This window comes from Aythya ferina (assembly GCF_964211825.1).
Source record: "Aythya ferina genome assembly, chromosome: 1".
Classification (NCBI taxonomy): domain Eukaryota; kingdom Metazoa; phylum Chordata; class Aves; order Anseriformes; family Anatidae; genus Aythya; species Aythya ferina.
The window spans coordinates 185,367,432-185,394,969 of NC_140296.1; the positions used below are offsets into that span (position 1 = coordinate 185,367,432).

The following is a 27,538-nucleotide window of genomic DNA, read 5'->3' on the forward strand; positions in this document are numbered from 1 at the left end:
TCCATCTGCACGAAGCATGATAGGAATTGCCAAAAGGAGAAGGAGACAGGTAACAGAGGATATTATAAAAGAGAGAGTGGGGGAGAGAGAGCAAGAACAAACAATAGGAGGTTAATATTAAAGTCAAGACTGGAGATCTTTCTCAGTAACCTGTTGCAAGTCAGCCAGAGAGGTGACAGGTCTAATGTAGGCACAAGCCTAGGCAGGATATTCAGGTTGGATTATCTGATTGCAATGGTCCTTTCCAGACTCATAAACCTAGAGGACACCTGTATGAAGGCAGAAGTAAATATTAATCATAAAACCAAGGTGTAAACTGATGTTGAACTAAAAAAAACTTACATAGTCAAGATAGTGGAGACAATATGTAAAAAGCTTAACTGTTCCTTGACATCTCTATCCAAATATATACTCCTCTACCAGTTTTTACAGGCAGTTATATAATTTATAGGGAGTAGTCCCTTGGCATCTTTCTGAAGAGGAGTACAGGACTATGCCAAAATTATCATCAGCTTTGACCCTTCTATCATAGAGTAGCAGCACATGGTTAACTTACAGTCTCCTGTACAAATTGCTAGCATTGGAACAATGTTTAAAAGCCATAAAAGTTGAACAGATCACAGCTTCTGTGGATCAAACGTAGCTATTTTATGGCACAGTTCAAAGGAGGTCGAAGTTTCTACATAGGTGTCTCTTCTAATACATCCCAGCCTTTTGCCCTATGGAAAATTGCAATCCATATTAACTGGCTTACTCTTGTCAACATCAAAGTTGACATATATCTGAAGCATCCCCTGTGATGAAGATGGCTCGGGAACAGGAAGAAAAGGGGAAGGAAGATCTCATTAAGAATTTCAGTAAGTCTCAAGGGGTCCCAAGGTACTCTGACACACAGCACGTGGTGGCCAGAGGTCTTCCCATGAGCACCCGCATCCCCTTTACTCTTCCAGATATTTGATCAACTTCGCAGTCCATTTTGACAGAATAATGCAGGTGTGATCCATACTGATGAGTATGTCAAACCTGGCAGACAGCTCCCGCAACACCATGGACAGACTTGGTGTCATGAACAGAATTATGCACTCTCATAAGAGAGAAGCAGTAATATATTTATTGACAAAAATAGTGATTTAGCAAACCTTAACCTTGAATAAAACAGTGATTTAACTAAGTTCTAATGGTAAACATAACATTAACAAGATTCACGATAGCAAGTTCACTTGATTATTTACTGCATAGAGGACAGCTTCAGATTAAAAGCATCAGGGAGATTCTCAAGTCAAGTCACAAGGTTCACAAGGGAGTCCCTTTTGCCATCCAAACTCCAAGGAGTCTAGATACAACCAGATCTTATCCCAATCCCAGACTTTATTGTTTATTCTTAAAGGATATTATGCACAATCAATCCTTTATATCACTTAGATAAGGTTACAAAGTTTCAGCAATGTTTAGCAAATTACTTGCAAAGTTTCAACAAGCTAGCTATTAGTCATTTACCAAGTGTTTGTTGCAGGTAAAGAATCCCTCAACCTCGAGGAATCCCTGCTCAAGGGGAAGATCCTGGCATGCAGCCACCTGCAGCATGGGCTCTGGGCTACCCCCTATTTGTGGGGTAAGATTGAGTCAAATATGGTTAGTCATACTAGTCATACTTGAACACTAGCCATATGGTTGGTGCGTGCCCCGCCAGCCCTTGGATCCATTTCCCCCAAATGGAGCTTGAGGCCAATTCAGCTATCAGGACCAGACTCATTCATCACGGCCACCAGTGATAGCATTGGCCTGAGCAGAACTACAGGTGTAGGGCCAGGGTAGGGGGCGTACATCACCACACTCAGCTGCCTGGGGCTCCCCATGAGACCCCATCCAAAGCCAGGCACTGCAGCACACAGCACCGTGGCTCACGCTGTCAGCAAATGGGAGGAAAGCTGACACATCAGGGCCTTCTCGGGGCTTATCAAAAGCTGAGAGGTCCTTGAGGAGAGTGACTAGTCCTGTAGATCAGCTGGCAATGAAACCACAACTGTGAATTTGGCAGATGGAGTATCCTGGTAACTCATTTCCTCTGCAGATAAAAATATTCTGCGTATTGGATGAACAGCTTCTCCCTAATGACTGTAACTGGTCATCACCGATACAATCAGAAAGACAATGATAGCCCTCAGAGAACAGCTCATTCCCTTAAAGAGATGAATTCTCATTTTTCTTGAGACAATGCTGAAGAATTTAATGGAACAGAGCACCTTCACTATAGATAAATAATGCCCTGTAATTTTTAAACAGTTGAACTTCAGCTGTTTTCAGCCAGAACAGAAAGATCTGCAAATCCCAAGGGAATGGCAAAGACTGAAAGGCAGGAACTTTCTGCTGGTACTAGTAATATTTCACTCACCTAAAAGCAATACATAGACCTTGGTAGGAAAATAATAATCTCTTCTAGTACAGATACAAGTCAGAAACACATTCTTACACTGTCAGACATCTGTTAATATCATCTGGTTGTGAAGTATATGATACAACTGCAACAGACATACAAGGGCCATGGTGGGGTGGGTGTAAGGATGGGACAATCTTCTGAGTGAAGCTCTCCAGAGCCCAGAGTACTCTTCACTCTGCAGAGCTGAAGCTTGAGTTACCTGTACATCTCCAAGATAAGGAGGACCAAGAGGTCTGACCTGGGCTAAAGCGTGGCTGTGATTAAGAGAGAAGCAGAAAGAAGAGGACGAAGAAGGCAGCACTAAGATTTTGTGTGCGATTTAGGCATTTAGTACCTTGATTCAAGATTTCTAGATGTTCAGAACTGCAGACATTACCATTGCAGAGCACTCAATTGCAGCAATCCTGTCATTTCACATAAGCACTAAATTTAAGCTGCACACTTCGTGCATCCAACAAATGCGACACAAAGTGCTGGAGAGTGCTCACACATGCAAATGGGCTCGCAGACAACTGAGCAGCATCCGTGCATTAAATCCAGCATGTCCTGAGGAGGTCTGATTTGACTGTGTACAAAGAGAATAACAGCTCACTGCATACATTTTAAATAGCATGCACAAACATTTCTTCTCAAGCAGAATTACAAGCTATGAGAGCAAGGGACTGACGTGGCACTACTGATTTTAGCCATCACTAAGACACAGAGCAGTCACTATACCATACACTGACCTGTGTATGCCTCATCATAGCTACCAAAATATTGCATTCCCTGCAGTTACTCCTCAGAATATGAAGCACTGAGTTATTTCCTCTCATCTGGTGCCTGAGGGAAGAAAAAAAAAATCTGGTGTACTTATTTGAAAAATATGTTAAATGCATATTTTTTTGTGTGTGTGGTTTTATGTTGGCAGAGACTTTGCTAACTTGAAATTAGGTAGTCACCTTTACCAAAAGCTCAAGAAGATGATAGCTCTCTGTAGACATGACCCGTGTTTCTCCTTTCTGAATGATAAGTCTGAGAATATAATGGTATTCAAGGTCTGAAAACAGCATGTTTACAGACACTAAATAACATAACAATGCAGCAATTTCTATTTACGATATCTCTTCCATCATCCCCCAGATAAAGCTTCAGCATTTTAAAAGGTAGAGCTAATTTTGCTGTCAGTGGTTTGCTTTTTAAAAGCAGAGGGATGTTAAATGAAGCTTGGAGGAGGTAACGCATTAATAAAGTACAATTCCTCTATTGATATTCAGCAAAGGAATAAATAACAGCACTAAGCCTGAATGCTGTTGAACTGCACAGGCTCTTGGTGTGCCGATTTTGAGCGTGTCTGAGCAGATGACACCTCACAGAGCGACAACGCAACGTCCCCAGCCCTGTCCCAGCACTCACAGCCGGGATTCAGAAATGAATGCAATGAAGCAGACTTAAAGCCCTTGTCCTTACATATTCAGGAATTTCAAACACCACAACCTAGAAAGTGTTTAGGGAAATCACAATAATGACTCATTCCTTCAACACAGGCTTGACCAAGTCTGGCCTTTCCACAGTCATTTCTCTTCACTTTTAGAATATTCACCTTTTTTTTTTTTTTTTTTTTTTTTGTTAATATCTTTTTCTTCCCACGGATGTGCCTCCAGAAATCAGCGATATTAAAAAAAAAAAAAAAAAAAAAAAAGCACAACTTGTGGATTTGCCATCTCCAAAATCCTTCTCGGGCTCTCTCCCACGACAGCAGACGGTGTGCTGCCATCTCGCGGTTACAGAGGCAGGTCTCAGCCCAGCCACAACTTTCTGTCACTCAGCCCTGCAGGAGCACCGAGACGCTTGGTGACAGGTGACACTGCAAATGCCCTTTTTTTTTTTTTTTTTTTTTTGGTGAAAACAGCTACAACGCCGGCTAGGATAAGTGATTTTCATTCAATCCTCTGAAAGTCAGACCAGTGGGAGCTCAGGCTGTGTGCTTCCCTCACCATCCTAGGAAAGGGCTGAAGGTGCAGACGGGCTCCCAGCAGGGCCCCCAAGCATCCTCTACACCAGCTCCCCAGTCACATCTGACCCCATCCTCAAAAGCCACTGCAGATCCCATTGCCACACCAGAAAGAGCCTCCTTCTCCATGGTCTCAGGGCTTCCCTGCCCAGTTTGCTCCAAGCAACCCCTCCCCACACCCCACACTTGGATTTTGTGCCGTTCCTTTTGCAGTAACCACCTCAACAGCCAGGCTCATTCCTGGCTCAGGGTCCTCACGTTTTCCTGACATCTCCCTGGTGGAGCGAGGGGGTCCTGCCAGTGTAACAGCAGATAGGCACAGCTGAAATGTAATCATAGCCCTGGTTTCCTTCCTGCCCACACACAAAACATTTGTCCAAAGCCCTTCACTCTTCATACCTAAGTAAAGTGAAGACAAAATAACAATTGTGTAAGCCTGTGAGCTCCTCAGGGCACCAACTATCCCGTTTCTCTCGCATGCACTTGTTATAAAGCAATTCATACACATACACCAACCTCAAGTGCTTTCATGAGACCTACTACAGTTACATAGCTATTCTGCTGAACATTTTTTTTTTTTTTAATATTTTGTTGTGCGATGAAGACAAAAATAAGGTGCACATCCATAGGCAGTAAACCTGCTCCCAGCAGGAGACAACAGGGTCCCTTAATGATTTGAACTGAGGTTTGTGCTACCTTTCACTGGCTCAGAATGACAATTTAATGACTAGGGAGAAAATAATTCAAGTGCACCAAACCTCACCTGCAGAGGGAAAAAAATAGAAAAATTAGCACTTCATTTCTGATTCAGACACAGAAAAAGTGAGAAAAGTAGGGTTGGACAGGGCCTGAAGATTTCAAACCATTTGCTATGTGCCTAGTGCAGGGAGGGAAATGTTATTGCTGGCAACTGCTCCTCTAATCTATTTTTAAAGGCATAAATATAAAAGGATCTACATTATTCCTGTCTCAATCTCTCCCTGTCTTGCCTTTTCCAAAATCATTTAAGAGACTCCATAAACTAATTTTGATGTCCCAAATTGTGAGGTTTGCATCGTCTTGCTCTCCAGAAAAAAAAGTCACTGACCCAACACTATCAAATGCCAGTTTCAGAACAGATACATTAACAAAATCTTAACTTGCACAATGTTACATACTACATAATCATACTCTTACCTCTGACAATCGAAGTAGGTCAAAAAACCTCCAACTTGCAGTAAGTGGAGTTGATAAGTGTTTAAAAAAGCTAAAATAAGCAGCAGCTAAATAGTTCAGCATAATTCAACTACAGCCAAACACTGAAATGTTGAAAAAATAGTCTGAGGACTAAACAGCTATATAAGCAGATGACCATCTCACTGATGAAAACAGAAAAACAATGCAAGTTTTTTAATTAAAGAATGAGAGATTTAGCTACAGTAGTACAGCAGCAGGATGTCATAGCTACATAGTTCTACCCTTCTCTCATTTACGAGATTCTTACTCACTTATTAAGTCTTGTCCCCAAAACCTGTTCAAAAAATGATCTTGATGATCCTGCTGCTTTTAGATTATAATGCCCTGTGCTACACTGTTGTGAGCATTGGAAACCAGACTACAAAGATGAGATTAGCTCCAAGATAAAAAAAATAAAAAATAAAATTATAATGTTCTATACTTCAAGATACAGCAGTATCCTAGTCTGTTAGTCTGTTTTTGAAGCCAAGAATGTGAATACATTGCTTGCTATTTCCTACCACAGTGAGTCAGTCCATGGCTGTGCATGCATTCTCAGAGAGTTTAAAAGCCACTCTCCATGCTCTTCAGTACGTGCTTTTCCATGAGGAATTTTTTTTTAAAAGGCACTCTCACTCAAAACATAAGGGAGCACCTGGCTCTGCATTGCTGCAATCAGTTAGTTGCCTTAACATTCACAGAAAGATGACAAGGAAAACAAACATTGTATTATTGCATCTTGATAAGCTGACTGTAAACTATCAAGCATCTTACTGAAAACAAAGCCCTGAAAACAAATCTTCAAAGCAGCGTAGAATATCTCCAGGATCACCTCAAGTAGAATAAAAGCAAGTTATGAAGTTAGAAACATGAAATATTGATAATTTAACTGTAACTCAGCATAGTAATGGACAGATTAAGTACTATTTATGAGATGTTTGCCTGCTGTTACACTGCAGAAATGATGGCATGCACAAATGGAACTAATCCCAGCCTGAGCTTCCAGACATTATTGAAATTTAAGAAAATAGTCCATTAAATCTTTTAAGCATGCAAAACTATTTTCATATTGCCTAATTTGCTAATAGTTCCAAGCCCGTTTCCTACATGCTTTCAGTACCAGCTGCAAGCTTTTCCACTTGTAAGAATCCATAATACTAAACAGTTGGCTTCAGCTTCTTAGGAATAGCACTGCAGCCAAAACTCTTTAAAATGAGATGTCAGTACTGCTAGCTGAGGTATTCAGCGTTCCAAAATCATTAATGCATTATACATAAAATGGATCAATCACCTTAGTAGGACCCAGACAGATGCTTAGGCAAGGATAATTAGAATTAACCTTTTAATTAAGAAAATGCACATTGTCTAGAAATCTACATAAATAAATAACACTCTTACAATGTTTTTCAGAAGTCCCCAGACACAGCCTGTAGAGTATGTTAAATTCCCAGAGACTTGAATCAAACCAGTCCACCTTGGCACTGCTCTCCTGTAAATGATGGGACCAAAGAGAGAGCATACCTACTGCCCTGTGATAACACCCTGCCAGGGAGAGGCAGTTTAGGAGGGTCACAGGTTTACCAGTGACAACTCCAGCTTTGGACACCAAGAGTTAGCCAGTGTAGGTCACCGAAGGTGCCCTCACAGGCAGGTTTGCTACCAGTCTCCAAATGTTTCTACACTATAGCTCTACCTCCATGCAGAGGACACAGTGAGACAACTGCTGGCATTGCCCTAGCTAAGCAGAAGCAAAAAGGGAGCTGGTCCTTGCCCAGCAGCAGCTGGAACATGGTCAGCTGGGAAATGGCTCCAGGCTGCTGGACAGAGACAGGAGGGAGGGAGCCTGCTGTAACGCTAGTGGACTCCTAAGAGAAGCAGGAGAATTGCAGTGAAATGAAAACCTACAGTCATGATGGGAGCGTCTTTGAGGAACCTCAGGAGAGACAGCAAGCAGTTGGTGCAACCAGGAGCCACTGTAAGTTAGCTAATATTAGAAACAAACAAAAGAAGAAAAAAAAAAAAGAAAAGAAATAAAAGAAAAAAAAAAAAGCATGCAGAATGTGCTTCATTTTCAACCTTCTGTTTTTCTGTTGTTGTTGTTTCCTACATTTGAACTATCATATTCTGCTCCAGTATAAGGCATTATTCTTCCATTTTAATACTTTGTGTTCTAACAGCTTACACGTATCAGTAGTCCTCCACACTGTGAAATAACCACATAAAAGAGAATGTGGGACACTTTTGACCCATGGCTCTGGTCATCTCAATCCCACCAGTTAAAGATAAATGTATGTACCTCAGTCTTGCTATCTAAATTCTCCCAAGTAGTTCATCAACATTCCCTCAGCATTCTCGTTTTTATACTTAAGAGCTAACTTAAATGAACAATTACATTTCAGCATGCTAAAGAGATTTTCCTGTGCATCCTTCCTTACATGTTAATATTTACATCCTTATCCATCCCCAAGTCCCAAGTACACAGGAAAAAAAATAGTACAGGTGTATCTACCATATGCAAGTGTTGCATATCAAGCGTCCACATTCACCTACTGAGCTCTAATAAAAAAGTCACCCACAGCCTGTTCAGTTCTGAGCAAGGTCACAAGTGTGCACTTTGTTTTCCTCATTTATACTGATGGGAACAAGTACCCTAAAAGAGTATAAACTCCTGAACTTAAATGGTATGAACCCAGATAACACCTGATCTACTACCAGTTTGACATTGTGCAGGGAAATCAGGGAAACCTCAATGAATTTAGAAACATCTTCTGACTTTCATAACTGATATAAATAATTGATCTTCTGTGACCTGCCAGTATCAGGAATGCATTTTTGCTGGAAAATGTGGCTTTATACAGTTAAATGATGAAATGTGCCCATTTTAGGCTTGCTCATTCTTCGGTAGTTATGTGCCTTCAAAGAGAGAGTGACAGATCAGATTTAGATATGTAATGAAGGAAGAGGATTACTGTGTTTTGCACATCCATGTCTATTTTAAAACTAAGCTGTAACTGACCTGCCTTGCTACAAGAGTGACTTCAAACCAGCGTTTTCATAGTCTTACTCATCCCTTTGTTTGCCACAGAAAAGCTGGGGAGAATTGTAAGACCACGACATCCTAGAGAACAAAAACAGATTGTGTTTATTTGTCTACATTCTGCATCAGAGCCCACTGAACTCTTCGAGGTAGCATTAACGACTGCAGGAAAATCAAAGCAGATTGTTTTGCTTCTAATAAAGGAACTGACTCCCAGGATCAAAGAACATTAGTTATGTGGAAAAGTAAATCCTGTTCAGCTGACAGAGTTAAAGTTGCTATTACTTGGAAAAGGCTTGGCGCTGAGAGGTCAGACCAGGTAAATCTGAGCTCTCTTAGACTGACGTGGCAGGAAAGCCACCACCATAAAAACCCACCAGTATTACCAGATGCCAATACATTTAGTGCAACTGACGCAAAGAACCTCAATCCCATCCCTAACAGAAGTAAAAACACTATGAAATCTACTTCTGGAGAATAACCTTATAGCAAGATACAACAGCATACCCGCATCAATCATCCAGACTTCACAGCCCTGTCAACATTGCTCCTGGCAACACAGTGAAACACTTCATAGTTTAATCTGCTTTGAAGAAAAATGTACTTGGCCTTACGTGATATCTAAGTCTCAGGCTATCTTCATTTCCCACTAAGTTCTCTGAAGTCAATGATATTGTTTCCTCATTGGAGATATTGTTCACAACATTTTTATTAAGATTACCAATATCTTGCCAATCCCCAAAGGGATCGATGAACTCAAGCAATCATAACTTCTCAAACTGCATTCCATTTTGTGTCTACAAAATTACCAGTTTAGGACAGTGACTGAGGGATACAGGAAAGCATGCTCTGCAAGCTCCAAACAAAGGGAACTAAAAAGTACTCCATATAATTCACTTCCCCTCCACTCCCTTTTTGAAGATGGGTACCGAACTTCTATATCTAGCCAGCAGTCCCTCACGGAAGTTTCCTTACTTGCACAAACACCAGGGGTTCTCCATTAACAAAATGACTGAAGTTCCATTATCTATCATCTAGCCAACCGATACGAGACCAGTATAAATTACCCCTTCCCCACTGTCCACACAGCTGACTACATTGTCAACACCCTCTTTCTCCAAAAACCTTCACCGTCACACTGCTTTCAATACCAACTTTACTCTGCTGGCATATTAAAGCAGAAGCTGACCACCTGTACAGCTATGACCACCTAAGAAAACAGAGACAATTTATTCACTTTGCTGACTTCTAGCATCAAAACCAAAATCTTCATTTGTAACACTAGTTCTATATTTAAATCCTGCAGCATCAATAATTCATAATAAAAGGAAATTAAGGCTGCACAAACTAATCTGTAGCTATCTAATGAAACGGGTGTAGCCAATAATATTTATTAATTCCTGAATTATACAAGCATAACATACTGGTATTTCAAAACTATGGAAATTAGTCAAAGTAGCATGAAAGGGTTAAAGAATAGATGTGTATATCAGAAAGGGAAACAGTGTCACATTTATTGTAGCTCTTCCATGTAAAGGAGTAATTTACTGCTCAAATGAGAAGCTTCTTCTGTTAAGTTTATCAGTAACTGAATTAATGCTTTGCACTAATAGAAAAGAACATTTTAAGCCAATAAAAGATAGAATTAGAAATCAAATCAAAATCCCATTAAGAACACTGATTTTTAATAAGATTAAGTTCCTTACACTTCCAAAACACAACTTTTATTAGAGTCCTCCTTAGAACAAACTTTCATACCAAGGATAGTTTGTATCTGCTGAAGACAGCCTTACTGCTGAAGCTACCACTGAAGCTGCCCAGCTGTTACAGACTGCATTGCCTATTTAAAATCTAGTTACAAATTCAAGGGGGGCAACCTGAAGCAAGAGCCACATGAGCTCTGTTGGCAAAATCTGTTTACTTTTTGGATTCACAGCTTCCAAGGTCAGCAAGGCCCTGTATCAGCCTCTTAGGAAGAAGATAATTTCTCACTTGTTTAATAAAGGGATTCTTTTTTTCCTCCATAAAAGAGATTGGGACAACCAAATGATTTATCAGTGTCTCAGCAGAATTGTTTCTACTGTAAAGATTCAACTTCTTAGATATCCAAATAAGCAATGTTATTTACTTTCTACTTCTCATCCCCCAACCAATATATGTCTACGTTTGTGGTTAACCAATTGTTGTACTTCCCTATTCAGCAAAAGGGAAACATGTAATTATCTACCCACAGATTCTTACAGCCATCAGTCAAAACTCATCTCCCATTTCCAAAGTACTTCAAGCATTTGACAAGTCACACAAATTCTTCACACAGTAGCTTCAAGTTCACCTCGCTGGAGTCCAGCAAAAAGCAAACGGTGATAATGACCAGAAACTATCTCAACTACAAATTTCTTTAACTTTCTTATAAAAGAGAGTGAAACAAACATTACAAGGATTTCAAGCCCTGGAACCTAAGATTTCATAGAGAAAAGACAAAACATTAAAAAAAAATCCTCCAAAATTAAACATAAAAAATAAATAAATAAAGCCACAAAGAAAAGACACTCTCAGCTAAGAGACGATTGACTAATGAAAAGGTGGTTTTGAGACAGCAGCCAGCACTTTATTAGACTGGGAACTTCAGCAAGTCTCAAGTTATTTTCACTTCTCTTTTACGCAACGTTTCACATCAATTTGACATTAAAGCTAGCTCTCATAGCCTTGGCATTAGAAAAGATACGTATCGCTTCTTTTCCTTACTAGTCAGTCTTCCATACAAACCATTTAGAACACCCTCAAAGTTTTCTATAAGGTATGTCACATGCACTCTGAACCAAAACCTCTTTCACAAGGCTCAGCTTCATTTCTGATGTCACACTAGACAGTTCACATTTCTCTTTGGCCATTCCAAGCAAAACAAGCCAAACCAACGTGTCTTATCAATGATAAGACCTATGCAAGATTGCATCTTAGTTAACAACTTATATCATGCCACATTAACATGGAATCCTATTTATCTAATCAAGATCCATGTGGGCACTTTATTCAAAGCTCTATTACAAATTTCCAGGATTTGTCAAATATATATATATATATACACACACACGTATATTGTGTTAATTAAAAGCAATTAGCAATCCTTCTCATTTTTCTTTTGTTCACGAGAGTTGCATGAAAAGATTTTAAAAAGTTGCATATGTTGGGCTTGTTCAAATCAGTTATTTATTTTCTTGTGCATCAAAAGAGCTACCCAGTAGATTTACAAAAATAATAATAAAAAAAAAAAAATTGCTAATTATTAAGCCACATCGTTAAAAGAAAATATACTACCCAAAAAACATCTTTTTCCCCTTGAAGTTAACTATGTGAATGCAGAACTGGAGGTCCCTTAGCAGAAAGCTTACCTTCGAAACAGGAATACCTTCACCTTCAAATAAGTAAAGATGCAGCCTGCACACCCACCCAAAACAGACCAGAAACCACAGAAAGGCTCAGCTGAGAAATGAGCAGTTATCCTATCACTATTTCTTCATTTTAACTTCCTAATCTTAATCCACAGGCATTCAGGGCCATGACTTAAATTGCACTTACATAAATAGCTTGCCATCGTCCTTTGGAGAAGAATAAATGATGACTATGGTAGTTCTTATATTCCAACCATATAAAGAATTAACATTAGCTGGCCACCAACATGATCTTCAACACAAACTAGGTACAGCAATTTTCGTATTAAAAATGAAATGCATAGCCTATCTCCTTCAGTATCAATATTCAATTTTGTTGGAAAAGGATCATAAAAACAAGCTTTGCTCAGCTAAAGAAGAGACACCTTTACAAGACACCTTTACAAATGCCAAAATCCAGTATCAAAGGGTTTTCTAAAAATACAGCAAGGGTCAACCATCAATGTGGAGAAATGTTATGAAAGGTTTGGCACTTGTGGAGTGAACAAAACAAAAGCAAAAGAATTTATTACAACAGAATAGTACAAACAACTAGTTTCCATGATCAGAGGGTAAAATTTTACAAAAAAAAATGCAAACAATGTAATTTCTGCTTGAGGAGTGACAGACAGATATACCAGGTTTACAAAAACAACATCTTCTTGTTTATGCACATGTAAGTGATTTCCAGTCTGCTTTATTTTCAACCAAATACAGTACATTTATCAAAAAAAAAAAAAAAAAAAAAAAAAAAAAAAAAACAGCATGTACATTCAATATAAAACATTTCCAGCAACAGCTACAGTCCAGTTCCCATTCACAGTATTTTTAGTGCAATGCACTAACAGGGCCAAATATTTCTCTATCCATAAAAAGTATTTTTACTTCTGATCTTGTGATCAACATTTTTAGATATATTTTATACAAAAAGTATATATGAACACGAGGCACCTCCCTAAGTAAGGGAGTGAACCTATATAAAAAACATGGTATTTCTTCTGATGTACAGTACCTTCCAAATTGTAGCAATTTGACACAAATCACTAACAAAATATTTTCTAAAAAGTAAAAAATAAAATAAAATTAAAAAATAACAAAACAAAACCACTGATGCACAAAACTTGCCAAGAATCCCATAATGGCAGGCATGCAACAGTTTTACTAAAATTCTGATTAAAAGGTAAAAAAAAAAAAAAAAAAAAAAAAAAAAAAAAGATCTAAAACATTTTCCAAATTATACAAAGTCAAGTGCTATCTATAGTGGTCATTCATCATATCGAGAGAAAAATTACTTGGAATTTCTCCCATACTATCCTCCCTTTTTATTAATATTTAAAGAAATAAACTAACATTATAAGTGGTTGTGCACAGATTGTCTGTCTATAATACATCAGCAAATATTCACTACCTTCATATTAACATTAGTGTGTTGATCTTTCAAAAAATAAACTGAAAATATAAACTGCAACTATCATTAAAGTGCTTGTGTATAAATTTTTTTTAAAAATTCAAGAACAGAGGAATGTGGATATTCTTGTAAACATCCTAGATGTTTACCAAGTTGTCCTATGAACCACACATGGAAAAAATACGGAGATCTTTGAAGCAACTGTAGTACAGTGAAATTCAGAACGTCCCACAACTGGGAAATTAGTCAGTATGAACAAACTGATGTTATGGCAAATACTAAAAATTAGTACAATTCAGCCAATATACACTACATTGTTTGCTCTTATACATTCATTTGTAATAAATTTAAACAGTATATAACACAACAATTGCCAAAGTAGATTTCACAAAAAAGTTAAGAGCTGTTCATCAGTTAGCGCTATTAGGGAGGAACAGTATGTACAATGAGCTCTCTGAAGATGGTTTCCTAAATGAGGTCTTCTTCCAAAGCTGTTGTTTAAGTTGCCTCTGTATTTTATTTTTTTTTTTGAAGTTCATGTATCAAACCTCAACTGCATAGACATAAGCATAGTTAACTGCTCATTTAGAAGTACATGTGTATTTCAACTACTGCAGTGTTTTGGGAGGAAGCACTGTCTAACAAGCAGTCAGAATGGTCGTAATTTAGTAAGAAATCAACAGCTTATGAAAATATTTCCTCCTCACAGTACCATTATCAAGATATTAGCGGTTCCAACACCACATTAAAGTCTTTTTCATGCAAATGAACTCCAAACTTTCCGAACATCACTTGAACCTATCTGAGGAGAAATGGGAATAAATTAATGCTTTGCGTTTACCAATATAATTCTGTTTGAAATTACAGAAGATAAATAATTTACAAGGTTAAATTTTTAATTCATCATCAAAATACAAGTCACTCTTCCTCTTAAAATTACAATAATTCAGGGTCCAGTTCCATTCCATTCAGCCAGGATTTGTTATGAAGCCATGAACAGATCAGAATACATTTTAGCCTAGCTAACACTACAAAAACTGAACTGAAATGAAATTACCTCCCACTTCAGAGTAAAAATATAGAGCAAGGCACATATACTTGTATTTTTTTTTTCCACCAAATATGTTATAAGGCTATTTCTAAATAAGAATATTAAAACCTCTTATAGGTATTGCTAATGTCTCTCCATTATATTTTTTTTTATACAATCCCCACACCTTTAGGCATGAGTCAATCACTCTGAAATACACAATATTTCCTTTTTTTGAAAGGTCCTCTTAAAAAACAGGTCATATTTAATATAAAAGGCACTGGAAAACTAAGAAAATACAAATACAACTCTCAAGTATAAAACAATTCCCAGTGTACCATATAAGCAGGAGTTTAGAAAATTCTTGGCCAGACCTCTACATATATTTAGGCTTAAAACAAAAAATCTTTATGAGACTCAAACTTCAAAAAATAACTGACCAGAAGTCTCTGAATTTGTGCTTGTATAAATAAGCACTAAAAGAATCAAATCCTAAATTTGGTGATTTTAAGTGTTCACAGGGACCTAACTCAAAACTGATTTTAAATCAAAACAATTAAGTGCCCAAATTACATTCAATCAAAGTGTTCTATGTCCTACTGCGGGTAGAACATGTGTTATAGCCTAATATGCATGAAACATTAAAAAAAAGATAGTTACTGTACATCATAGACATTTTCAGTCAACAGCTTTTACCATGGTATTTTTAGCACTTCTTCAACTAGGTTACAGAGCTGTTCATTAACAGGATAAGTTATTCAAACCAGACAAAGGCACAGATAATTTAAAAGCATACTATTTTAGACATGTATTTATGTTAGCTTGACTATAATAGATGCTTTAAAAACAATTTAAATAGTCAACTTTGTACACTTTAATCTATATTCTACTCCAGTTTGCTGCAATGAAAAATTTAGAAATTAATTCTTTTCCTAAAAACTAAAAAAAAATAATTAAGAAACCGCTTTGACATATATCATAGTATTTAAGCCTCTAAACCATAAAATCTATGGAAAAATATGGTGGTTTTGTTTTGTTTGAAAAAAAAAAAAAGACAAAACACTGTATTTTCCTCACCAGACAACAGCTTTAGATCTTGTACTTCTGCCTTTGGTTTTATTTTCTTCAGGTGAATGAGATACATTCGCCTTATGGGTTTTCTTATGATGTTCTAGGAAAGCTTTTCTGGCAAACGCTTTCCCACATTTATTGCATCGATGAAGAGAAAAGTTTTTTGTTACTTTTACTTCAATGCCAACATCAGCTCCTTCATACTTTTTATTGGGCGAATTAGAAGTGACATCCTGTTTGGAACCAATCTGTTTTGTTTCATCCCTCTGAGGGCCTCTTTTTGTCACCTTATTTAGAACGAGATCAATTGGCTTTTTTATTGCTCTAATTTCTAAACTTGCAGTTATTTTCCCAAGGTAGCGCGGTGACTTTTTATGAACTACAGTTATATGCCTTATCACATCACGTTTGCGACGCGTTTCGTACGAGCAGAGCGGACACCTGTAGTATTTAACATAAATGTTATTCCCATCTGTGTGTAATTCGATGTGTTTTGTCAAGTTCTGTTTTGAAGTAAATTGGCGTTTACAGAGTTTACAGTAAAGTTGCTTGAAGTCAAAGCCAGCTGAAAGTTTTGGCTTCCTGGTTTTTTGCTGGCCACCTGCAGCAGATGCATTGGTTGATTTAGAGGTTGGTTTAGAGGTTGACTTAGTGGTTGATTTAGAGGTTGATTTAGGGTTTTCTGGGTCCTGTTTAACTTTATTTTTCTGTGCTGACGGAGTGCTTTTTTTCTCGTTTGAATGATTTGTTCCCTTTAATTCATTCTGTGGAGAAAGAGCAATGGAAGGGGGTGAAGGTTCTACAGAATCTGCTGGTTCAACGCTTAGTTTTATTTCTGTTCCATTGGCAGTATTGTTGGGTCCTTTCTCTCTTTTAGAGTTCTTTCCAGAAAGAGTTATCTTGTGAACAATTTGCATGTGCCTTTTCAGCATTATTTGTGAACTATATTTTCTCTTGCACAGAAGGCATTTGCACGCAGTTAAATTGTACTCAGCCTTTGAAGACGACTTTTGTTTTCGGGTCTTAAAAGATTTTTTAGCAGAAGCTGTATCCAGGAACAAAGGTTGCCCAGGTTTTGTAGCTATATCAGGAGTAATGGAATCCCTTCTTAATCCTCTATGAACTTCATCAAAATGCCTCCTTACGTTGGCTTTTGTGGCAAATGATTTATAACACACAGGACAACTTCTACCTAATGTTACAAGAACGTTCTTATTTCGTCCCTTTGTGGAGCACTGATTTGGTTTCTTTTTTGTTTCTATGTACTTCTTTAGCTCTTCCATCTTTTTTTTGTGTACTTTTCTAATGTGCCGGCGTACACTGCGTCTGGAATGAAATTCTTTTCTACAAAGGCAACAAATCAGCTGGTGGCCAAAATCAGAATTATCCAAAGAGTCCAACTCAGGAGTTGCTGCTGGAGGCTGTTCTTCAGGAGTAGGTATCACCTTGTTTGTAACAGGATCAGCAGGAGGTAATTCTACAGTCTCCCCCACTGGAGCTGGAGCTGAAACAGTCTTGGGTTGCTCAGTGCTGGGTTCCTGTGTCTGTACTGGAGTTTGATCAGGAGTACTACTACTTTCTGTGTTCTCTTCTGGGCTATCAGTCCTTGATACATATTGAAATACAGCATTCTGATTAGTTTCTATAGGTTGCAATTTAATTATATATTCTTGTTTGTCTACCCTTGGATAGATTGCTTCCAGGAGGTCATTTATGGCTTGACTCTGTTTATCATTTATATCTGGGAGGTCTGGGAAAAAAAAAAAAAAAAGCAAAAGTATTATTTTAAAATCATTTAGTAACTTTAATTATTTAAGTTTTACAAATTTCAAAGTGCCTTTTTACCACTGTGTCTACTCAGACACCAAGTTTGCATAAGCCATGTATTTTTACTATTTTACCGACCTTTTCTACTTACAGGCTTTGAGTAATCATTTTTATCATATCAGCACAAGTGACATTTTTAGTAGAAGCCAAGACTGAAAGAACATCCTTCTAGTGTGCTAACATGAAAACCACCTAGACTAAAAATTAGTTTGTCAGGAATTAAACTGTTATCTAAAAAGCTGTATCAATTGCAAAAGTAAGGACACAGGACTAAGCTATGTCCTTAGGACTAAGCTTCCAATGTGCAGCTAAGCCTGAAGCATCATTAGAAGCTGATTTTCCTACTGCTGGAAACAGGCGTTCTCAACAGAGAAATATATTTCCAGAAATAAGCTCTTTTTCATGAACTCTGAATAGTCCTTAAGAAAGAATGAAACATCTGTGTAACCTGGGCACTGCATGAGGACAGAAGTAGATGAGACAGAATTTCTGGGGCAAGGAAAGATGTTAGCACTACCAAAACAGTTAGTAGGCTTAGTGATACAGTATGGTAAGCATAAGGACAAATTCTGAATTTAGGAAAAAATAATTTCTCAAAAGAATAAAAATTCAGTGAAATAATATTTCATGAAATAACTCCACTCAGCTTACCCAAAGGTTCACCCTCTGTTCTGCCTTGATAAGGAGTTGAAATGAACTTAAAAAGCAAGAAAGGATGATATGGGGATCCTCCTCTCCTTGTTTGCCTGATACCAGTAACCTAAACTTTGCAAGCTGAAGTTTGTGAAGTACTGTTTTAATATACCTACTTTCAAAAAAGTTTATTCAAATGTTTTTCAAAACATTTATATCCCTGGCTACCACAATGATGCTATGTGTATTTTACCTAGAAGAAAAAGAAGTATTAGTAAATTTATTTCCTGAGTAAAGTAAACACACACTGAGTGAGGGTCATTCCTTCTACATTCTGAAGCAGAGGAAACAGTGTCACAACAAGAAATATGCTGTTTTGTTGCTCAGAACCACGTTTTAACACTGAATTATTAACACCTTTTGCAGTCAGCTTCAAATGGGGATTGTCTGTATAATTTTTATCACGGGTAAAAAGTCATCCCTATTTTGTACCATCTCTTCATACTATCCAATGACTACGCAAAGTACCTCAAAAGAGTCCTCAGGGAATGGTATTAGGAATTTTTTTGCTATGAGGACTACTGAATTTTTATTCCTATAATAATGTCACTAGCTTTTAATTTTATGTATTGAAAAAAATTCCCACTTCATTCAATAATCTTCATTCTCAATTTTGTATAAAACATAAGGATTTATATAGCTTTATTCAGAGCATTTATTATTATTCTCTTCATCTGGAGCACATAGCATTGTTCTTGTCATTTGAACCCTTCTTAGTGAACAGTAAAAAACATCAGTTAAGCAGACAATTAAATGAAGGTTAGAATGTCAGGAGCAGGACTGGAAGTCTACTCAGGGTAATCTTATTTTGCTTAGAAACTTTCACATTTAGGTCAGATGCACTTAAATACTGCTTTGCAAATACAACTCATCCCTTTCACAGAGAAGCTCTAGGGCTCTGCATCTGGCCAAACACACTAATTTAAGGAGGGAGACAGTATTAGTCTTTTCACCTTCTCCTTCACAACACCTGCTGACACAGTGTGGGAAAACAATCACCTAAAAAAAAAAAATTAAGAAACTAGTGATTTGCTTAAGTATTGAGGCATGAGGATACTAATAAAGGAAGAAAAAAACTCATTGCAATGTTGACCTAGTCAACAGAGACCAAGATAATTAAAAAATATGCTGATCTAAAACTGAAATGCCTTGTTAGATCCAAGCTTTTCTATCAAATTCAGTTTCCCAATCCTTGGCATACTCTTCAGTATCTTCCGCCATAAAGAGAAGAAATGAGAAAGGAAAAGGACAAGAAGGAATAAAAAGTGTTAATAGTGACACCCTTCATTAAAAAGGTTGGGCCTAAAATCTAGCTATCAAACTATGACATGAACACAAGTATTACAATTAGTAAAACTTACTATCATCCATCTGGAGACTTGGAGGACAATAAAACTTTTTATGAGTAATTAAATTTGGTAATCCTCTGAAGAGACTCCGGCACAATTTACACTCAAAAATAGTGTCCACATCTTTTAACAAGATATGTTTAAGTTGTTTAGTTCCTGTAATAAAAGAAACATTACACTTAAAAGAAGGTTTTCTGTTCATCTAACTCAAATCAGCTCATGCAAGCAGAAACATTTTAAAACATGACAATTTCAACAGCATTTTATCTTGCATTAATGCTTTCATTGCACTGTTTATGATACACACAAACAGTTTCACTATGAAAACAAGACTAGTCTGAAAAAAGTGTTTACACACATTACAGCTTATAGTGAAAGAGCAATGAGTTATTAAAGAATCACAGAACAGCACAGGTTGGAAGGAAGCTTTTTTTGTTTGTTTGTTTTTTTATAAGCTCCCTTTAAATATTGAAGGGCTGCAATGAGGTCTCCCGCCTGGAGAAGAGAAGGCTCTGGGAACAGCCCCAGCTCTCTCAGCCTTTCTTTCTAGGAGAGGTGCTCCAGCCCTCTGATCATTGTCACAGCCCTCCTCTGGACTCGCTCTAACAACTCCACATCTTTCTTGTGCTGGGGGCCCCAGACTTGGATGCAGCACTCCAAGTGGGGCCTCACAAAGGCAGAGCAGAGGGGGCAATCACATCCCTCCACCTGCCAGATATTCCTCCATTGATGCAGCCCAGGACACAGTTGGCCTTCTGGGCAGCAAGTGCACACCGCTGGCTCATGTTGAGCTTTTCATCCACCAGAACCCCCAAGTCCTTCTCTGCAGGGCTGCTCTTAATGAGTTCTTCTCCCAGTCTGTGCTCATGTCTGGGATTGCCCTGACCCAGGTGCCGCACCTTGCACTTAAGATTTGTTGAACCTCACCAGGTTCACATGGGCCCACTTCTCAAGCTTGTCCAGGTCCCTCTGGATGGCATCCCTTCCTTCTGGTGTATGACTGCACCACTCAGCTTGGTGTCATCTGCAAAATCACTGAGGATGCACTCAATCCCATTTGTCTAAGTCATTGATGAAGATATTAAACAGCACCAGTCCCAAGACAGACACCTGAGGGACACCACTTATCACTGTCCTCTACCTGAACATAGAGCCATTGACCACCACTCTCTGGGTGTGACCTTCAAGCCAATTCCTTATCCACTGAATGGTCTACCCATCAAATCCATCTCTCTTCAATTTGGAGACCAGGATGTCACATGGGACTGTGTCAAATGCCTTACAGAAGTCCAGGTAGATGACATCGGTTGGTCCTCTCTTGTCAATTGATGCAGTCTCTCCATCACAGAAGGACACCAGATTGGTCAAGCACAATTTGCCCTTGGTGAAGCCATGCTGCCTGTCTTGGATCACCTCGTTTTCTGTGTGCCTTGACGCTGCTTCCAGGAAGATCTTTTCCGTGATCTTGCCAGGCACAGTGGGGAGGCTCACCAGTCTGTAGTTCCCTGGATCCTCCTTTCTACCCTTTTTAAAAATGGGAGTCATGTTTCTCTTTTTCCAGTCACTGGGGCCTTCACTCGACTGCCAGGGCTTTGCAAATAGGATGGAGAAAGGCTTGGCTACTACACCAGCCTGTTCCCTCAGGATCCTGGGATGCATATCACCAGGCCCCATGGACTAGTAGCTGTTCAGTTTCATCAGGTGGTCTCAAACCTGCTCTTCATTTACAGCTGGGAGGGACTTTGCTCCCCCAGCCATCATCTACAGGTTCAAAGAAACAAGAGACATGGGAAGCCTAACTGGCAGTGAAGACTGAGGCAAAAAAGTTGTTGAGTACCTCAGCCTTCTCCATGCCTGTTGTTACCGTTTATTAAGACCCAAACCAAAGCTAACATTAAAAAGGATTCCATACCGAGGTACCTGGTTGCTGCAATACATTTGCCTAACAGCAAAGGACAAGCAACTCAAGCATTTAAACAGGTCTGCAGTGTTTTTTCTTTAAGCTTGTCCAACAGTGTTAAGAAAGCAAGATACCTACAGCTATTTCACTTTTTTTTTTTTTAAAGCACTAAGGCAAAAAATGACAGAGCATACAATTACACTCAGAGAGCAACTAACAGGTCAACATCAATGTTACTACATCTGTGCACCTGACCCAAGATCAAAGTGATTGAGCTTATGCAAGAAAATAGAATTGGAGACATATTTTCAGCCTGCTGAAAGGAAAATACAAGTAATTTAAGTCAGAAACTTTTCTGTTAAAACACAACTAATTTGACAAAATGTGCAGGTTTTCTCACACTTGTATATTCCAAAAAGAACCCGCAAGAGTAAGAAGGGCAGGAATTTGAGAACACCAACAATGCTAGACCAATCCTTAAACAATTAAAGGGTTCGGAGTTTAAGTTACACTTCAAGACCAGATTTCACATCTTGCTAAAATTACGTACATAATGCCTACAATTAGCAAAGGATTGATAAATGATGAATACTTACCCGTGCTGAACCAGAAGGAAACACTAGCTAAACAAATTCAGCTAATTTCTCCAATTTGATATTTTTCTTATAAAGGAATAAATCAAAATTAATCTAAATTAGTCAAACAAGCAAAACCATAATGAAACTGGGCAAAGAATGAATATCTCAGACAACTATGAAACAGCAAAAATGGCATCAAGATACTCTTCCAGCCCAAACAGAAGTTCAAATTTTCACTCATCAGAGGCACTTAAGAATTCCATTTAAAGATCAAACTTAGAATCACACTGCAGAATTATTTCTTAAACCAAACTTTTTGAGTAAGCCTTACATAGACAGCTTTTTATTTCTAAGTCTAATTTTATTTTATTTTTTTTTTTACAACTGAGTTTTGGCAAAGCACAATGACTTCTCTTCTTCAGCTACTTAAACCTAGGATCCAGATTTGACTATCTGAGGCTACCATCCAGTTTCTTGCCTTGGCTATGCCTTTCCCAGGCCACTGCCCAAGACTGTTTTTTCCTCCCACAGGCTCTTTCCTGAAGTGTTACTAACATAATCTTCATCTGACCTGCATTTCTACAGACAACAGACTACTGGACAAATTTCTCCATTTATTGAAATATACCAAAGTTAAGAATTGTAGAGTTCCCCAAACAGCACATTGGGTACTGAAATCTCACCCTCAAACAGCTATATTTTGGCATTTTTAAGACAAACATTAATGAAAACCCAGCTGAACAAAACTGAAAATGCTCCACATAAATAAAATTCCAGTGAATCACTAACTATAATTCAAATAAAAAGGCCTCCAACTTGGTGATAGCACACAAACTAAAATTTGGCTTTTGCTGTTGATGTGTGCCCTAGCCAAAAACATCCCTCTCAAGTGAAAAAAAACAACATCTAATTCACCACTATTTCCCCAATCAATGGGACACACAAGTCTCTCATTCTCTCTTCCCCTGCACTCTCTCATGTTATACTGACAGTTCAGTCTCTTCCATTCAGGACTGAATTTTTTTTTGTCTAATTCAAACCACTGGTTTTATGAATTACTGGATGAGATTTAAGGACTTATACTGGAGGTGTGAATGGATGACTCAGTGGTCTCTCTGGTTTCAAACCTTCCGTATTTAACTGTGAAACTTTTCATAAGTAGCAGTAAAAATATTAATTGCTCTTTATGAATTAAACAGTAGACCATTACTGACTTTTGGAAACAGAAAATAAATTAAAACATCCACTAGTTTCATTGACGCATCAGGCAGAGAAAAAGCAAACATCTCCTCATTCTTCACTAACTGCAGGTTGCAGCAACAAGCAGTTAATTTTCTGCCAGCATATGCTGCCTCCAGCTTTTTTAAGCCTTCTTCACTTTGTAGCTGCAGCTAATTGGAGTAAGTGATACTTTGTCAAATCCTGTTAATATTTTTAAATGTAGATGCTAGGAATAACACCATTGTCAAAAGAAACTGTTACAGCACAGTCATAACAAATACTTCTCTGGCAGAAATACCCAAGCTTACGCCTTTAGCAAGCAATTTAACTTTTCAGAAAAATCTCACCAGTCCACTTCCTTCTACAAGAACATTCAATTCTATTACAGAGTTACAGAATTCTGTATTAGAATGTTGTTTGTTATGTTTTATTGTGTTTGAATCATTATTAGAAAATAGCTACTAATTCATTTGTTATTCTTAATGTTCTGAATGACAGAAGAAGCCTTCTGCTAAAACTGGATTAAATGGAGAACACTCCGGCTTTCATACCTATTTCTTTAAGTATACAACAGGTTTCAAAAGTGTTTCTTAGCATAATGAAATGTTGCTTGTTCAAAACTAACTAGTAAAATCTGCTCCAGGTCCTTTTGCCTTCTGTCCAACTTCCCCTGGTGCAGATGACTGAAGAGACCAAGGTAAGCCATCAATTTAACACATGCCAGCGAGGACAACCTGGAAGCAGCCCACGGACAGATTACTTGTGATTAGCTTGTGCTATCTCCAATAAAGAGTACATTAATCTGCCTCAAGTGAAAGAAGCCTGCCACACATATTTGAGGCTTTAGGTGAATCTCATTTAAACACACATAAAAATGGTTACTAATGATGACTCTCACATCCAGTTTTCCTTCTTCTATTAAGTTTCTAAATGCAAGTGGAGAACAAACTGAATATTGTGCCATTCTACAGGACTCAGCTCACGTGCAACCCATTACATATCATCAATGACTTACATATGAAACATTTACTTCATATATATATAATGATCTGTTGCTTTATACTTATATATATTAACAACTGCTATGTTCTTGCAATAAGGGTTGTAAAAATAAAATGCGTGTTTTGCCACATCAGAAGTGTAGAACCAGCTGGGAAATATTGCAGGCTTCAATCACCTTCGGCATGCTCATCCAAACACTTGTTGTTATTCTTAGGTTCACTGCTATGATTTGCAACTCCAGAAAAGAGTCAATGAACACCTTAAAAGTATGATGATACAACAGTATTAAAAAGCTCAAGGCAAACACTGAATTTTCTCAGCCTCTCAAGAGTTTCAATATAAACAAATCAATAATAGCAGTTGGAGGGATGACACCAAACAAGTCATTTTTTAAAAAGTATTTTTGAAAGGTAACTATACTGCAGGAGCTGTATCTTGACTACTTTATATGAGAACCCTTATAAAAGGGAACAGCACCTAATGCCAAAAACTTACAAATATTTTGCAACTATGCAGAAACTCAGGTGTTGGTGGCACTTTTATTTTAATACATATTAAATACACATAACCCTCACAACAAGGTAATAAACTTTTTTAGAGTCAAGAACGGTTTCATACCTGATCGAAAACATTCGATGATTTGTTGAATACCGGATTTTGATGTTTGTAGAGGCTGCTGTAACAATGGAGGATCACCAGGTTCCAACATATGCACTGAAATACATAAAGGATAAGCTGTTAGAGAAAACTGAGATGATTTTTTATTAGGTTACATATTTTCTGTGCATACAGTAAACTTGATAAAAAGAAGGCCACAACTACAGTACAAGTTGTCTTGCTCAAAAATTCTCATCAACACTGAATCAAAAAATATCGCAGAGTAAATTTTCCAGCCATGGTACGTTTTGACAACACACTGTCATTTTGATTATTTAAAGAAAATGTGTATTCAAAGCTATGTGAATCAAACAAAAACAACTACACAAAACCATAATGACTAATAAGAAATTTCCATCAACTAAGGCAATTCCCCAGAACAGCCTATTTGACTCCCATCATTTAAACCAAAACAACAAAACAAATGTACAAAAAAGCTTTACCAAATATTTCTTCAGAGTGCCCTGTGTGATTCATGTGTTGTCAATACATACCTAAGCACTGAATTCACATCTGTTCAGCAATGACCAGAACAAGGTATAAGCATGTCTAAGTAATAGCTATTATAATTACAGCTATTATAATACTTTTAACAACAACAAAAAAAAAGTTCAAGAAATGCTTCTGGTTCAAGCAAACTGCTGAACTAACATCTTACTTCTGAAGTTTCATTCCATCCCGCAGTCTTCATAAAATCTATTACAACTAAAACTGATCTAAAACTCTTTACTGATCAGGATGATGATTATTATTCTGATACACAGTGTTTATGCATGTGGAAATTAACAGCATTCCATTGGTGTATATGCATAAGACACCTAAGCTTTGCTCAGAGAAAAAAACAAATTTACATGAATAAGAGCACCTACTTAAGCATACGTGTGCAAAATCACTAGTTAGGTCTTCTTTGTCATTTCATAAATCGGTTGCCCACTTGGTAGGACGTTTAGCTCCATTGTAAGGTCTCAATTTTCTAAATAAGGTACTGAGCATGTCTAAGAAATTTATTTTTAATGAAGAGCAATAGAGACACAGTTTAAAACTATTTAGGTTTATTAATTGCAAATAGATTAAACATTTTAACAGAAAAGTTATGCCTTTCAATGTGAGGTTATAAATAAATTCAAGCTGGAAAGAGCATCAGAAAGAAAAGAATGATAAAATGAACACTCCATGCAACTCTCCTGGCCCCATTATACACTATTATACACAAACATGTAACAACCATTACAAATCAGCTCATCGTTTAGGGATCTCTAACACAATAACATCGTACTAGCTTATTCCATATTCTTCAAACTAGTGTACTTTGGGTTGTATACTGCCTCTAGTATGCACGTGCAACACCCACTGACATCAAGAGGAGTGACATATATGAAGCATACGTAACACATCACTATTATTTGTAAGGCAAGAATAGTATTTTACCCTTTATAAAGCATTAAAGCAACTCAAAACCTCAAAATCTTAAACACAAAGAAGTGTTTCTACAAGCTGAATAATACCTGCTTTCAAATCAAAGTTGCCACGCACAGGCTTTCAACAATTAATTCCAAAACCTGATGCCTTTCTTTTTGAAACATAAACGAAAGCATCCAAATTATAAGCTCTACAGTAAGTCAACAAGGAAGGAACCACATTTCCTTCTGTGCTTCCAATTATAACAGCAGGCATAACAATTAGAAAAAGAAGCCTACCAAATTAACTGAAACTTCAGAGCACTCAAAGTACTTTCCACTGACAGCATCCTCTGTGTCATAGAGCAGTGGATGCATACAGTTGTTTTAGGACTTTTAGGGTTTGTGTTTTGTTGTGTCTTTTTTTTGTTCGTTTGTTTTGGTAGACACTTAAGAAGAAGACCCCAAGTTCATCAGAGCTCACCCGGGGAGACTCAAAGTAAAGATACACTCAATGAATTCAAGAGACCGTCAAAAATGTCTTTTATAATAATAACTTGAAATGGCATGCTTTTTGGAAACACAAATGTTGTATTTACATAATTTCTCGCCTTCCTGCGCTCACTGTACGCAGTGCCCATTTGAGAGCTTGAGCACTTTGACAAGTCCTGCAGGAACTGAGAAGTGATCTTTGTTCAATACGTCAACGTGACAGTGGGAGAACACATAAACCTTCCCAAACAGAACCCAAAGCTTTTGATACCCCAGAACTTTCCCTAACGATGCGCACCCGCCGCATCACCTCAGTTTCTCGGGGTTTCTCGCCCTACCTGGCTCACAGCACCCATGGTGATGGTGGTCAGTCTGGCAGCACTTGTCCCTCAGAGGCATTTTCCGCGGCCACCACCTACTTCCCTTCTACATCCAGCAGCGCGGTCCTGCTAAAACAAGCAAACCGAGAGTCACCTCGGGAGAAAGAGAGGGCGAGAAAGCGGCTCCGCGGCGGGCCAGGCGCACCCTCGGCGGGGAGGGAGAGAAGGAGGGAGGGAAGGAGGGAGCGAAGCCGCCGCGCTCGCAGCGCACCTCACGGTGCCCAAGCTCCCGCTCCCCGGCCCGACCACGCGCGCCCGGCCGCGGCAGGTGACAGCGGGAGGCGGGCAGGAAGCGGCGGGCGGCAGCGCCTACCTCCGGGCCGACAGCCGCGCCGACAGCCGGGCCCCCCCGCCCCGAGCTCGGCTCCCCTCAGCCCCGTCCCGCCGCGGCGGCGGCCGCTGACCCCGGAGCCGGATGGGCAC

The 27,538-nt window shown here is 38.4% G+C and overlaps 1 protein-coding gene across 4 annotated transcripts; it reads right to left on the bottom strand.

Moving 5' to 3' along the window:
- Nucleotides 1-191: 191 nt before the first annotated feature.
- On the bottom strand, nt 192-27,538 carry ZNF800 (zinc finger protein 800). 4 transcript variants are annotated; one of them, XM_084506414.1, is made up of 7 exons: nt 27,429-27,538; nt 27,074-27,181; nt 24,808-24,903; nt 19,501-19,644; nt 15,626-17,369; nt 3,166-3,259; nt 192-269 (listed from the first exon to the last, which is right to left on the bottom strand). In XM_084506414.1, the coding sequence occupies exons 2-7, from the start codon at nt 27,132-27,134 to the stop codon at nt 222-224; spliced, it is 2,187 nt and encodes a 728-aa protein (XP_084362540.1). In that variant the 5' UTR covers nt 27,135-27,181; nt 27,429-27,538; the 3' UTR covers nt 192-221. The 4 variants fall into 4 exon arrangements, with proteins under 4 accessions (XP_084362540.1, XP_084362539.1, XP_084362541.1 ...); XM_084506413.1 differs by having other exon boundaries at nt 27,074-27,184; nt 27,429-27,476; XM_084506415.1 differs by lacking the exons at nt 192-269; nt 3,166-3,259 and adding an exon at nt 12,605-14,316 and having other exon boundaries at nt 27,074-27,184; nt 27,429-27,476.